This window comes from Bos taurus, chromosome 17 (genome assembly GCF_002263795.3).
Source record: "Bos taurus isolate L1 Dominette 01449 registration number 42190680 breed Hereford chromosome 17, ARS-UCD2.0, whole genome shotgun sequence".
Classification (NCBI taxonomy): domain Eukaryota; kingdom Metazoa; phylum Chordata; class Mammalia; order Artiodactyla; family Bovidae; genus Bos; species Bos taurus.
The window spans coordinates 11,366,886-11,382,586 of record NC_037344.1 but is presented as its reverse complement, the minus strand read 5'-3'; the positions used below and the strand labels follow the sequence as shown (position 1 = coordinate 11,382,586).

General features: G+C 39.0%; 1 protein-coding gene across 4 annotated transcripts in view; it reads right to left on the bottom strand.

The window, feature by feature from the left end:
- TTC29 (tetratricopeptide repeat domain 29) overlaps window positions 1-15,701 on the bottom strand; it is a 277,080-nt gene that overhangs the window by 224,890 nt on the left and 36,489 nt on the right. For all 4 annotated transcript variants that reach the window (XM_059876103.1, XM_005217505.5, XM_024977370.1 and 1 more), the window contains 2 exon segments: window positions 10,972-11,195; window positions 4,884-5,069 (listed from right to left, as the gene is read on the bottom strand). In XM_059876103.1, coding sequence (XP_059732086.1) covers window positions 4,884-5,069; window positions 10,972-11,195 — 410 coding nt within the window.

The following is a 15,701-nucleotide window of genomic DNA, read 5'->3' as shown; positions in this document are numbered from 1 at the left end:
TCTTAGAAAACCATCTCTCTCCCAGACTCTGACATCCAGCCCTGCCAGACCTCTGTGTGCTCCTCTAGAATGTATGGGAATGTCTCCTACCAGCCCAGGGTCTGAGAACTTTCTCCAGTGCTGCTTGTCCATCTGTCCTTCCAAGTAGGTGACGATTCTGAAGGAAGACATGGCCACTGATCTGCTACAGGTGTTTGTCAGACCATGAGTACTCCATGCCTGCTACCCTAGCAGATACCTGAACTGGAGAATAGACAGCCAGCCTTTGAGTCAGTGGAAGCCAGTCCACACTGCATACCAGCACCATCTTTAGCAGCAGTGGAGACTAGAGCCGTACTTGTGGGTGAACAATGGCCCCGACTGCACCCAGGTGCCCAGTCCCCATGACATGGCTTCTGCTCATGTTCATTTGCTCTTTAGTTCCCCGAGGGTGCTGGAGCCATGCCCTGGACTGCAGCCTGCTTCACTGCGCTGTGATAAACTGCCCTTTGCCATCTGCCGGCTGGGACCCTGCTTTAACCTGAATGGGCGCCCTGGAACCAGGAGGCTGCCACCTGCCTCTGGGCACAGCTGCCACCTAGCTGTTGCTGCGGGGCCTCCCTGGGGCTTGTCTGGACCCATCAGATCAGATGTGCGGAAGCTACACACCATCACCTCAGGGGGACCCCATTCAGGTGAGCCCTCATGGCACTCTAGTCCCATATTTTAAGTAGTCCTAGTTTATCCTCCTCGTAAGTACACTGAACTTATGAATGAATGAATTAATTAGTGAACTTATGAACTTATAAACGGAATCTCTAAAACTTTCATCAATATCAACTCAAATCATTTTATCAAATCAGGCAATAAAGGCATGCATGGATCTTGTGGCCAATGAATTGATTAAGGGCGTAGAAAACTAGTTCAGATTTTTCAAAAAGGAGTTGCAAAAAACCCAAACAAACACAATCTAATTTAAGAATAGGTTTATAGACAAAACATTCTATTTATTATGGAATTTGGGTGCATTTTATCATGTTATAGGGCGGGGCATCTAATTATGAGTAAGCCACTGATCCATGAATGTAATCTCACAGCAGCCCCACCCTGATCACATTTCCCAAACTATTTTCACTCTCAGTCACTAAGTTGATATGGTTACTAATTGTATTGGTAACCATTAGTAAGTAGCTCTAACATTTGTTGAATAAGTGAATGAATAGAAGAATGAATAAAGAAAGAAAGAAAACAATTAATAAATCCTCCAATACAAACATATTCACAGATTTTAAAAAGTCAGAAATTGTTGATTCATGGGTATTGAGATCCAGGTTTGCTAGATGAAAAAGTTCTGGAGACCAGAACTGTTGTTACACAAGAGTGAGAATACACTTACTACTACTGAACTCACTCACAAATAGGATGGTAAATTCTATTATGTGTTTTTTACTGCAATAAATTAAAAAATATCACACCAAGTTTTAAAAATCAGAAATAAAATGTATAGAAAAGTTCAGAACATGTCTATGGTAGCTATTTGAAACTCAATGAGGCCACTCTTAAATTTTCATCAGGGTAGCCCTGGCTTCTTCAGCTTTAATTTTCCTATATTATTTGTTACTTTTTTCTTGAATTTTTTTTTGGAGTCCGTAATTGAAAGTTCCATTATTTGATTTCTCATAGTTAGAGAATTTGATGGTTCCAATTATAAAGACAAAATAAGACAGACAACATCTGAGGGATATACTTACAGTAGAGAACAACAAAGTGCTAAATTACACTTCAGTGTATAATTTTCAGGAATTTTTACAGTTGAAAGCAAAGCAATTCTTGGTTTGGGTAGGGCAGTGGCTGCCAACACAGGCTCTGAAGCCAGCTGAGCCAGCACTAGCCCCAGCACTAACAAGCTCAATTTCTTTGTGCCACAGTTTCCTCATCTTCAAAACAAAGGTAATCACTTTTTAAAAGCTTTAAAAACTATTTACCTCACTTATGAAATGAGAATAATCATTTTAAAAAGCTCACTCAAAGATTTTACTTTGAATTTTACTTAAGCAAGAATTTATTCTATTTTTACAAACTGGAAAACTGAACCTTTTAACAATAGGCTCTAGAATTTTAACAACTTCTCAATTACAGTAAGTAATAACTCTTCAGTACATAATTCTATAATCACCTATGTATGATCCCCACATTCAAAAAACAACCACTGTGAACACATACCAAATACAATTATATTTTACCTTGTGTTTGGATCTTATTTCTCTTTAATGTACCATGAACATTTTCTTAAAATGATATATATTTTGAGATTTCCTGGTGGCTCAGATGGTAAGAACCTGCCTGCAATGCGGGAGACCCAGGTTCAATTCCTGGGTTGCGAAGATCTGCAGGAGAAGGAAATGGCAGCATTCCAGTATTCCTGCCTAGAGAATGCCAGGGACAGAGGAGCCTGGCAGGCTACTGTTCATGGGGCTACAGGGGTTGCAAAGAGTCAGACATGACTGTACAACTAACATTTTCATATTCACTTTTTCATACAATGTAGAATAAAATCCAAAGTCCTCAGCTTGGCCTACAAGCTCCCATGTGATCCCAACCTCCTGGTTTAAACTTGGCTCCTCTTCTTTCATCTCCCACCTTCCTCACTGAGTTCCAGACACTGCTGAGCCTTCATTTGCACTCCCTGCATCCTCTCTCTAAAACCTCTTCCTCCAGGTTTTTACAAGGCTCACTCCCTCACCTTCTTCATGCCTCATCTTCTAAAAGGTGATCACTGTATGCAAGGTAGCAACTGCTATCTATTCCTTTGCCTTATTTTTCATCACAGCATTTACCACTACTTCATATGTTACAATAGTTAGGAATGGTTAAGGCCTGTTTTTCCCAGTAGAATCTTAGTGTCGCAAAGAAAATATTTTGTCTATCTTGCTAGCTTATCTCTAAACATTAGGTCCTAAACAAATACTCGCTAAACGAATGAATTTGGCTCTAATTTGTAATTTCATGACTGCACAGAACTCGGTTGTAAAGGTATTGCTTAATGTTGCTAATCTTTTGCTTTGAGACGTCATAAATTGTACTGTAAGGGACTTCTGTAGTGGTATAATGGTTAAGACTCCATGCTCCCAAGGCAGGGGCACCGGTTCAAGCGCTGGTTGAGGAAGTGACATCCCACATGCCACAGGGGAAGCCAAAAAAAAAAAAGTTTTTTTTTTTTGCTATGGATATGCTCAAATATATTCTTTTAAATACTCTTGGATTGTTCCTTCAAGGTGGAATGAATGCAGCAGATTCCTAACCATTCCCCCTTTCTCTTCCCATGGGGTCTCACAGTGAGACTCCTATCATACTCCCTTCCTTAGACTGAAGGGACAGAAGCCCAAACTCTGAACCCAAGCCTTTCCATACACACTCAGTCCCTGTCACTGTTCAGAAACATACTTGGCACTTTAACTGAGTTGCTGTACCGATCATTTTCTCTAATTTTGCTTTCGTCTATGTAGTTCCATCTTACAGAATATATTCCTGTTTCTTTACCTGCCTAAATTACACCCATCTTTCATGTCCCCCACAAGTCCCTTCTTTTTTTACATCTTACCTTTTTTTTGGCCTCTGTGTGTACCATGTGGGATCTAGTTCTCTGACCAGGGATCAAACCTGTGCCCCCTTGCATTTGGAACCTGGCGTCTTAGCCACTGGACCACCAGTGAATCCTCCTCACATCAGTTCCTTCTGGCTCCACCTTGCCCTCCTTGAATCTAGTACCCATGATCTCTCACTTTGAATTGTTCTGCTCTTCTTCATACCTATCACCCAGGAGAGCCCTCCAGTACCTACCATGCCGCAGAATACAACGTGCAATTTCCTGAGGCATGAAAGCCTTTTTTCCCCTCCTTTCTCAAAGTCCTAGGCAGTTCTAGCCATAAAATAGCAAATATTTTCTAACTTGACCCTATTGCGACAAACTCTCGTGGAAATGAGAGTGCTCTGAGGGGAGAAATAGAATTATTTCTGATCAAATATTTTCATCTCCCCATATATTTGGTTTGTAAATGATCTAACCACCATTCTTCCACAAATAACTTTAATTCTTAAATTTCTACTCACAATCTTTCTTAAACCACCATAAGAAATATGTTTCTGATGAATTTGTTGTTTTGTCTCAGGCTTTGGCTTGTCTTAATATAATATGATTAAGCATGACATTATTTATAAAGAAATATTTCCTCCAGAAATTATGATGTAACCACAAGTGGTACCTGGGTTATAGAGGTTGTATATACGGGATTTGGCATGTTAGGAAAATCACCATGTGTGCCTTTCCTCTTTCCCATTTTCAAACATGAGAAATCAAGTTAAAATGAATGAAAAGGTCTATACAAAAGGAAAAATAATTCGAAATGGTGCGATATGGAGGAAAGATGTAGGTGGAAGACTGGGAAGAAGTTTTCTCTCTGTGACGATGCTGCTGGGAACTCTAGGCTGAGTGTGAGCTGGGTATGAGTGTAGCAATACAGAGGGTGAGTCTAAAGTCACATCCCTTTGCTTTTTAATCCCAATAACTTACATTCTTCCCAGGTGGCACAGTGGTAAAGAACCCACCTGCCAAGGCAGGAGACTCAAGAGGCTCAATTCAATTCCTAGATCAGGAAGATCCCCTGGATGAGGAAATGGCAACCGACTCCAGTATTCTTGCCTGGAGTATCCCATGGACAGAGGAGCCTGGCAGGCTACAGACCACGGGGTAGCCAAGAGTTGGACAAGACTGAGCACATAGCACACACAGCTTACATTCTTAACACCAAGCCTTGAGTCTTTTTCTCCACCCCTACATGCTTTATGGTTGCCTGGACTCAAAAGCCTCCAAAGCCCCTTGGGCAGCCTGGCAAAGGGCTACTCACCATCCTCCTCGAAGAGCAGCCCCATGTGTCCATGCGCCTCGGCTTCCTTCTTCCCACCGTCAATTTTGATGACTTGAGCAATCTTAAAACATCGTTCATAGAAGTGGTTTCTAACCCACTTGTCTTCAGAATTATTGAAGTAACAGGCCAGAGCGTACAAGTTATTATAGACCTCTTCAAAGTATTCTTCAAAGAGAGAAAAACATCAGAAAATGCATTAGAAAAGTGTCTCAAGGCACATCTCTTCAAATGGCAAACCAATATAGTGACATTTAGTTTCTATTTTTCTTTAAAACCATGATTAACTATTTAAAAACTGGAAATGTAAAAATTAATGTGTTTTAACTATTAAACTACTTACATTAATTAAAGGATGTACCACTTGAGAAGAACTACAACAAAAAAAATCTTTTGGAGTGCTTAGACTGATATACTCTTTGGTTGAAATAGAAGTCTTTATATAAGACAAAAAACAGAATGGTGTCTGCTAGCAATGGGCTCAGTTCTTTTGGAATAAATGAGTATATGGTATCAGCAAGTACTTATCCCACTAAAGATTTGAAAAGTATTTAGAGATTCCAGAGAAAGCAATGTTTCCTAACCATGGCAAAAAGATAAAGGAAAAAAGCAGATGAAATCTAAAAATATCAAAATATTTTCACCCAATAGGAAAAGTCAGCATGCAGCTTATAGATAGATACAAGAAATGATCACTGTATGTTCCATATACGTTACACCACCATTTCTGACAGTACAAGTTACTAGCAATGTTAAGAAACAGTAGATTTCTAGCATTATCTTTTCTATGAGTATCTTCTTCTGCTGAAAATGTGTTAATACTAGTCATCCCTCTCACTCAGAAAGTTACTAGTTTATTAGTTGTCAGTTTATCAAATCCCTTTTCTCCCCTAAAGTGGCAAATATATGACCTATTTGTACACAAAAAACTATACTGATAAACTGTGAATCAGTCTTACAAACTTCACTGCAAACAGTCATGAACTTAAACAAAAATGTTTGTGCTAAATTGTCCTTCTCTCTTGTAGATTTCATTCTATTGGTGGACATGAAAAAATACATAATCTTTGCATTTCTTTGCATTTGTGCTAAAAATAGTCATAAATAAATGGTAGGCTATGGATTACCCTTCCAAGGACTTCTTACAGCAATCACTATCTGTTGGAATTCAGTTCAGTTCAGTTTAGTTGCTCAGTTGTGTCCGACTCTTTGCGACTCCCATGAATCGGAGCACGCCAGGCCTCCCTGTCCATCACCAACTCCCGGCGTTCACCCAGACTCACGTCCATCGAGTCAGTGATGCCATCCAGCCATCTCATCCTCTGTCATCCCCTTCTCCTCCAGCTCCCAATCCCTCCCAGCATCAGAGTCTTTTCCAGTGAGTCAACTCTTTGCATGAGGTGGCCAAAGTACTGGAGTTTCAGCTTTAGCATCATTCCTTCCAAAGAAATCCCAGGGCTGATCTCCTTCAAAATGGACTGGTTGGATCTCCTTGCAGTCCAAGGGACTCTCAAGAGTCTTCTCCAACACCACAGTTCAAAAGCATCAATTCTTCGGCGCTCAGCCTTCTTCATAGTCCAACTCTCACATGCATACATGACCACAGGAAAAACCATAGCCTTGACTAGACGGACCTTTGTTGGCAAAGTAATGTCTCTGCTTTTGAATATGCTATCTAGGTTGGTCATAACTTTCCTTCCAAGGAGTAAACATCTATTAATTTCATGGCTGCAGTCACCATCTGCAGTGATTTTGGAATTAAGTGATATTAATTGCTCACTACTATCAGAAGAGTCAATCTATATATGCCTGAAAGAATTACAATTATGAAAAGCATTTATATATTGCCCATTGGTACTTCTATAAGATTAAAGTCAAAAGGCTCAGAAAAAATTGACAATAGGCTGATTACATCAAAAATTAACTTTTGAAAACTGTAAACAGTCACTCCAATGTTCCCAAAGAAATTTTAAGACCTACATAATGTCAGCTTTTACACACTGTGTGTGCTGTGCTGTGTTCAGTCGCTCAGTTGTGTCCAACTCTTTGCAAACCCATGCAGCCTGCCAGGCTCCTCTGTCCATGGAAATTTTCCAGGCAAGAATACTGGAAAGTGTGAAGTGAAAGTCGCTCAGTCATGTCCAACTCTTTGCAACCCCTTGGACTATACAGTCCATGGAATTCTCCAGGCCAGAATAATGGAGTGGGTAGCCTTTCCCTTCTCCAGGGGATTTTTCCAACCCAGGGATCAAACCCAGGTATCCCACATTGCAGGCAGATTCTTTACCAGCTGAGCCACAAGGGAAGCCCAAGAATACTAAAGTGGGTTGCCATTTCCTCCTCCAGATTTTCTTGACCTAGGGATCTAACCCACGTCTCTTGCGTCTCCTATATCCGGTGGTGGATTCTTTATCACTATGCCCCCTGGGAAATCGCTGCTTCATAATTCCATAGGAAATTAAGATTTATCTCAAAGTAAGTTTTAGAACTAAAAATTAAAGTTAAAATACATTCTCCCTATTCCCCAGTTTTGAAGGAACTGGAGATTCTGCAGAGACTTTCTGCCTTTTAAGGTTATTCACAATAGGCAATAGCTTAGGTGAAAAGTAGGGGGTAAAACCCTGAGCAATTTATTTAAAACAAATACTCTCATTTCAGAACTGGCTTCTCTTGTGCTTTATCTTTCCATCTGGACCCGTGCCTAATATGAATAGAGCATTAAAGTCTATTTTGTAATATTTTATATTCTTTCTCATATATAGTGATTGAAAGTGAAAGTGAAGTCGCTCAGTTGTGTCCAACTCTTTATGACCCCATGGATTGTAGCCTGCCAGGCTCCTTCACCCATGGGATCTTCCAGGCAAGAATACTGGAGTGGGTTTCCATTTCCTTCTCCAGAGGATCTTCCCGACCCAGGGATTGAACGCTGGTCTCCCGCACTGCAGGCAGACTCTTTACCAATCTGAACCACCAGGGAAACTCACATACATAGTGATTAGAGAGCTGCTATTTTTAAAACCTGTAAATAAAACATTTCATATCTTCCATTTTAAAAAGTCATACAAAGAGCTTTTAAAAAATATATATGCAAACCTAAAATAATTTTCCATTTTTCAGTAATTAAGCTTTAATAGAAAATTATTTCCAACATTTGATAAAGTTTTTGGTTTTGCTTAGAAGCTATTTAGATTACATATTTAAAGACTACTTGTCAGCTAAGCTATTCTTCTATGGAAAAATTTAAAGTTTTGAACCTTTGAATAATCCAAATACATGGTTTATACCCTTTATATTCTAAGCAGTCTTTTCTCCTTGCTTGCACAACATTTCCTCAAATTATCAGCAGCTATATTAATAAGATGAAAATCAATTTTATTGTTGATTTATTCTTTAGACTGATATTCACTGTGCTACCTTAAAAGGAGATCTCATGATGAAATAAATTTGGAAAATGCTCCTACTAATTTCTCTCTTTCAGTGAAACACACAGCACATTAATATGTCAAAGGCTCTGATAAGTCCTGCAACAAACCAACCTGCTTTGTATATGTTAATTCACATGGTTGTTTCTCAAACTTATTTCACCAGACACTCACTTTTGTTTTTCTTTACATAAACTGTATAAACATCCAGTGGGACTCTGCTTGAGTAAAACATACTTTGGGTATCTTAAATAAATGTTATTAGAGAAAAAAATTGCTGCTTAACCTTTGACAATAATTTAAAGTCAAGTGTAAATAATGTTTGAATTATCTATTGATTCGGTTACCCATTACCATTATTGCCATCTCTTCCTCAGCCCCATGGGGCACCAGGCCCTAATCATGTTACAGACGGTACAGAGATGACTCACATTGGGTCATATAAGAATGATATCAGGGACAAAGAAATACTTTGTAACAAATGGAAAATAATCCAAAAAGAATGATTGGCTTCCTTTAAACACTTCTTTGCTATAAAACAGAAAGTGATATTTTGAAAAGTAATTTAAATAACTCTAGGTTTCTGCTTTGTGAGCCTCAAGAGACAGAACTGACCCGAGATGACTATTGTTAGTGCCATAGCTTTGATTAAATGAACTTCATTGTGACCCTAGAGTGATGGTCTTTCCAATGAGAAGCAATGAGAATACTCAGAGATACGACGCTGCTTCTAGATAATTGTCTCAGATTTCACAACCATATGGGGTGAAATCATCCAGGAACAGATTTCTGTATTCTAGATTAAGTGTGTGGTATACATGGGTTTTAAGATTTAGAATTAATTCAAGTTAATAAGAGTTTCTGTACATATTCCCTGCACTACTTTCTAGGACATTCTTAAATCACAGTTTTTATCCTATAAAGTTCATGTGTTAAATGTGAAAAAATTACACATTTCTATTTAAAGAAGCATATAAATGTTTACTTGTCCTTCAACTGATGTATTTCCAATAATGTTTTTTTTGCAATAATTTTAACTTTTTGTATTTTAACCAGGCAAAAGCCACAGCATTTTGAAGTCAATAACCCTACAGAAGAGTTGTTCTGAGCAAGAAGTAATTTTATTCCATTTATCAAATAGAACCTTAGTTACTATGAACATGTGACAAAGTACTCAGTAATAAAAATATTTTACTACTTGTCCATGTGTGTAAGACACTGGCTATTATGAAGCTTGGACTTTTTAAATTTGGGGGATTGGAGAATCATTTTAACTTATATATAATATAGTTACTTTTTCAAATAAAGTATTATAAAGTAAAAGTTTTCTACCTTCAAATAGATTATTTAGCACTCTAGTTTCTTTGTAATTATAAAATGCTTTATAAGTTTCTTTTATGATACTTTATGACTACTGATGTATTTGGCCTAAATTTATGCTATTATACTACTAAAATGAATGCTTCTATTTAAAATGTTTAGTGAATCAAATTAATTCAACTTGGAAAAAATGACTTATGAACAAATTTTATCTTGATCAATTCTATTTTCAGTGTAAATATCACCTCAGAATTTGGGGCCGACCTAGAAAATAAGTTTTTTTACAATAGCATTTTAAAATTTAAAACAGTTAATTTCTTGAGAACTTATATGTAAATCACATTTTAAAATTCACCAAAGGACTCTTTTCAAAGTCAATTCTGTAGTTAAATGTTTTCATTATATAAAGAATCACCTCTTGTCTACACATACACACACACACACACAAAGTTCACTTATGTATCGTACTGAACAATGAAATGAGACATTTTCATGGTGGAGCTTAAAGCTTCTCTCTTTTGGAGTCCAACGGTATTTTCACACAAAAAAAGTCAAAGAAGAAGACAATTGAGAATAGCAAATATATATGCCAAGTTTGGGGATTTCCTTTCTTTTGATTGTAAAAAATGACCAATTCTGGACATGTAACTAAGAAATGCTTACGACAATGACATCACTATAACTGTAGTAGAGAGCAAAATATTTTCTTTAATACTTGAAACATATTGATCTTCTGGAAAAATTTACAATATCAAAAAAGGAATTAATGAGAGATGATATGATGGAAGATAAAAAATTAGCAATTTTATTCACAATTGTGGATTACAGACTTTTCCTGTCTCCTCACAATTCACTAATAAAAATTGTCTGATAGAAATCTTAAGCATAGAACTTAAGGATAAAACCTTCAAATTCCATTCTATAAATACTAGAAAATAAGTTTAATTGGCAAATTACAATACTCTGCAAAGGGCTCCTCAGTGAAAGTCAATATTCAGATTACGTATAAAGAAAAAAAACTATATAAAGACGTATAATTACTGATACCAAAGATTTTAATACATTGGGAAGCCCTGGAGATGTTAGTAGGTGCTGTTTACTGTCTACCCAGGCTTAGAGTGACATCACCAGGATGGCCATGTGTCTGGGCCCTCTTGTGAGCCAGCATTCTCTACTGTCCATTCCATGAAGATGCTTAGTTGACTAGGCTGAATTGTGCCGAGGTGTCCTAATGTCTTAAATTCACATATGAAGCAATTGGGAACTTGCCCTCAGGTGCTCCCTGTTCTGGTTTTGGCGGTGCTGCTTCCCCAAACCCCTCCACGTACCTTTCCTTTCAGCTGTCTCAGCCCTGGTCAGGTAGTAGTAGAAGTGATCCAGCTTGTCGGGCTGCTCTTCCAGGGGTCTCTGTGCCCAGGAGAGGGATCGGACCCTCGCAGCCTCCCTCAGGGCATCCCACTTCTCTGTCAGAGCGAAGAACTCGGTAAAGGACTTATGATAACCATCCCGCAGCATCTCCACACAGACGTTCTTAGTGTACGAGTTCCGGTAACTGGGAATAAGAATCAGAACACTGAACTCGTTATTTTAATCCTTCAAATCTTTTGATTTTTTTGATCCTATAATAATTAAAGGTTGGATCACGATGCCATTTTTTTTTTCCCTCCGTGAAAGGGCTGAAAGCTATCTTGACCTCAAACACTTACAATTGAACAACTCCAGTTTAATGAAAGATGCCAAGAGCTATCTAAATATAATAATTTTAGGGAAATTACATTATAAATATATCAGTTCCAGAGCTGAGCTCCCTTTGATAAGGACAAATAAGCTAGTTGATGGATGTCTCAGTCCATTTGGGCTGATGTAGCAGAGTATGTAGTCCATAGGGTCGCAAAGAGTCAGACACGACTGAGCGACTGAACAACAACAGAATACCACTAACTGAGTAGCTTGTAAACAACTGAAATTTATTGCTCACAGTTCTGGAGGCCAGAAGTCTAAGATCAAGGCTCCAGGAAGGTTGCCCCTCCTGGTTCATAGCCTGAACTTTCTAGTTGTGTCCTCACATAATGTAAGAAGCTGGAGAACTCTCTAGAGCCTCTTTTATAAGAGCACTAATCCTATTCATGAGTGCCCCACCCTCATGACCTAATCACCTTTTAAAAACCCCATCTACCTACACTTTCAGGGAATGGGATTTCAATATATGAATTTTAGGAACACAACATTCAGACCATAGTAATTGACAATATCCAAAAATACTTAATAAGTTAGCCTCCCACCAAAACAACACAAAAAGCCAGTAAGGCAAACAAAATTTAAATGTGTCATTGAATATAAAACCAAAGCTCTATTAAGTGGCTTCCTGGTATGTTATGAAGGTTCATTCACTCATTCATTTATGCAGAAAGAGTTTATGGATATCTCTTGCTAAATATATTTTTTAAATTATTTTCAGTTAGGATTAAGTTAATGACTTGTTAGATTACTACTTCACTTCTAACAATAATAAATCATATTCAAAGAGATAAAATGACAATTGAAAGTTGTTATTGTTGTTTTTCAGTCGCTCAGTCGTGTCTGACACTTTGCAACCCCATGGACTGCAGCACTACAGGCTTCCCTGTCTATCACCGTCTCATGTCCATTGAATCGGTGATCCCATACAATCATCTTGTCCTCTGTTGTCCTCTTTTCCTCCTGCCTTTAATCTTTCCCAGCATCAGGGTCTTTCTAATGAGTCAGTTCTTTGCATTAGGTGGACAAAGTATTGGAGTTTCAGCTTCATCATCAGTCCTTCCAATGAATATTCAGGGTTGATTTCCTTTAGGATTGACTGGTCTCATCTCCTTGCAGATCAAATATACTATTCAAACAATTGAATAGTGTATTTATTTAGTCAATCAATAGCTATTGAGTTTCCTATTAAGTGCCAGGCACTGTTCTAGATCAAATAGAGTCAATACCCTTGTGACGTGTATATTCTAGTGGAAGAACACAACCAACAAATAAGTAAACAAATCATAAATAATTTCAGAGCATGAACATTGCTATATAGGAAATAAACAGGGTTATGGAATAATAGCTGTGTGGTGGCTATTATTCTACTAAGCAAGTAATCAGAGGCCAAATGATATCACTTTATACTAATTATTTTACATTTTTAAATAGGGGACAATTAAATATTTAGAACGGACAAGATGTGATATTACTATCAATAAGCATTTCAGTGTGGAGTGGTGACAGTCTAGAATTAAAACCCCTGAGGTTCAGGCCATTTCTTCCTAACTTTTCTGGACTTCACTTCTTCTCATCTGTGAAATATGTATATTAGTCTTTGCTATACCTATATCACAGGATTCTTCTAAGAACCAAGCAAAAATATGTATGTGAAGATTCTCTGAGAAACAGGATGAAGTCCAGCAACAGACTCACACTACAGAGTGAGTTGGGTTAAAAAGCAAACAAAACAAAAATGCCTAGGTGCCATACACCCAGAATTTTTTACTCAGTGGATCAGCTTTGCTCTAGAACTAAATACATAAAGTGATAAGGAAGAGAGTGGGAAGAGGGAAATTTAAAAAAGGGGAGGGCAGAACCCATATTGTGGAGACCTCAGAGCACAGTAAGTAGTTTGGACTCCAAGCTAGGAGTGGGATAGAGTCATAGAAGTGTTTGAGTCTGGGAAATGACTCAGTGAGACTGTGTTCAGTTCAGTTCAGTCGCTCAGTTGTGTCCGACTCTTTGTGATCCCATGCACTGCAGCCCACCAGGCCTCCCTGTCCATCACCACCTCCCGGAGTCCACCCAAACCCATGTCCACTGAGTTGGTGACACCATCCAACCATCTTATCCTCTGTTATCCCCTTCTCCTCCTGCCCTCAATCTTTCCCAGAATCGGGGTCTTTTCAAATGAGTCAGCTCTTCACATCAGGTGGCCAAAGTATTGGAGTTTCAGCTTTAGCATCAGCCCCTCCAATGAACACCCAGGACTGATCTCCTGTAGGATGGATTGGTTGGATCTCCTTGCAGTCCAAGGGACTCTCAAGAGTCTTCTCCAATACCACAGTTCAAAAGCATCCATTCTTTGGCGCTTAGTTTTCTGTATTGGGTTCGTCAAAAAATTATTTTGGGTTTTTGTATAAGCTGCATGGAAAAACTCAAAGATTTCGGCCAACCCAATATATTAGAAAAATTACTTGGAAGTGGATTCCCAATTGAATTGCAATCCTCCTCAACCTAGTGGCCAATGCAAGGCACCTACTGTTACAGGACTAGTCCATAAAGAGAGTAAGGAAACCACATTCCCAGGTCCACAAGTCAAAGGCCACCATCTTGTCAAAACGATGACCAAAAATATTTGAAATGGAGAAGAGAGAAGCAAGCACAGATTTTTGCTTCTGCCCTCTGGCCGAGAGTGTGGAGAAGAAAAGCGTGAGACGTAAGATGAATCAGGTTGTGTCTGTCCCTCCCCTCCCCACCGCCCCAACACAGGGCATGGAAAGGCAGAAAAAGTCACTGCAGAGAGCTTCTGAGCAGAAGAAAACCAGAACCAGCCCGTGTGATGTCCCATGGCCCCTTGACAATATGGGCCAAAGACCGTGAATTGTCTGGTGACCTCCGTGTGTGACATCAAAGTTAATGGGAAGAGGGGGCTGGGATGTCTGCCCTCTGTCACTGGCCCTAGCAAGGGCATGTGTGCTAAAAGGCTGTCGGATGAAAATGTGCTGCCCACTGGGGACTGAATGGGGACACAGCTGTAACTCTGCGAGTAAGCGGCACCGGGGTGCTACTGAAAGAGTCAGGTCAGTATATTTCAAGAGCTGACAGAAAAGGATGAGTCAAGTGCATCAGTGACAGAGCCCTGGACAGCACCCAGAGGTTAGGAACCCATTCAGTTCCAAGGAAGAGAAAACCTGGCTCATGGTGCCTTCGAAACTAGAAGTCTGTGCTGCTCACAGCACAAGATGCCAAAGGTAGGCATCTGTTAGCCTTGGTTCCGTGGCCTGGTTGAGTTCAAGGCCTGTGCTTCTGGGATTATTTTCTGCCTGTCCCTGGTTACTGGAGGGCTGCCCCAGTCCAGGCATCAAGTCCACCTTCCAGCCAAGAAGAAATGGGATAGGTGGGTGACATCAGCTGTGTCCTTCTCCATTATTGGGAATACTTTTATTCCTGTAACTACTATTGGAATTCCACTTTGTTCCATTGGTGAGAATTGTGTCACGTGGCCATCCCTGGCTGCAAAGACTAGAAAAACAAAGATCCTGCCTGTTTGGAGGCACACTGTTGCCTCAAATGAAACTGGAATTGTGTTAGTATAAGAGAGGAGAAATGGATACCAGGCAAGTTTAGAGTCTATCACAAGGTCCTAGATCAAGATCTGGGAGTAAATTCTGACAAAGCTCCTCTCCTGAGCTTGCCAGATAAAACTGGGCAGGATACGCAGTAAAATTTGAATATCCGATAAACCACAAATGATTTTTTGTATTAGTGTATCCCAAATATTTCATGGGAATACTTATACCAAAAAAAATTTCAGTTTTTTGAAATTTGAAGTGTATGTTGTATTTTTATTTGCTAAACCTAGTAACCCTATTTCTTTCTACCTGGCATCAGTGCTGTGTTCTTGGTACCAGTGTTGTGTTGTTTCTATATAGGAACACAGGGTGACGGGAAGGAGTGTAAGAATCTGAGTAACCTGAGAAATCACTGAATTGGACTGACTTTACCTAAGAGGGACGAGGTTGGATTTTTATATTAGGGAGAATCAAGGCTTCGGACCAGGAATTAAAATTAACAACTAATACAATTATATAAAGTTTAAAAACAAAATAAAATTTTAAATTTGAAATTAAAAAAAATGAAATAAAAAAATAAATAAAATTAAGTTATATAAAAAAATAAAGATGCAATTTAGCATCGTTGAGCTTGTGACTCTGAAATTCACACTAGGTGCAAGAGAATGGCTGGGAGGAGGGGAGAACCGGGAGCAGGGAGAAGAGACAGGAGACACTGGTGTTCATGGACAGGAGAGGCCATGGGACTAAACTGAAGTTAA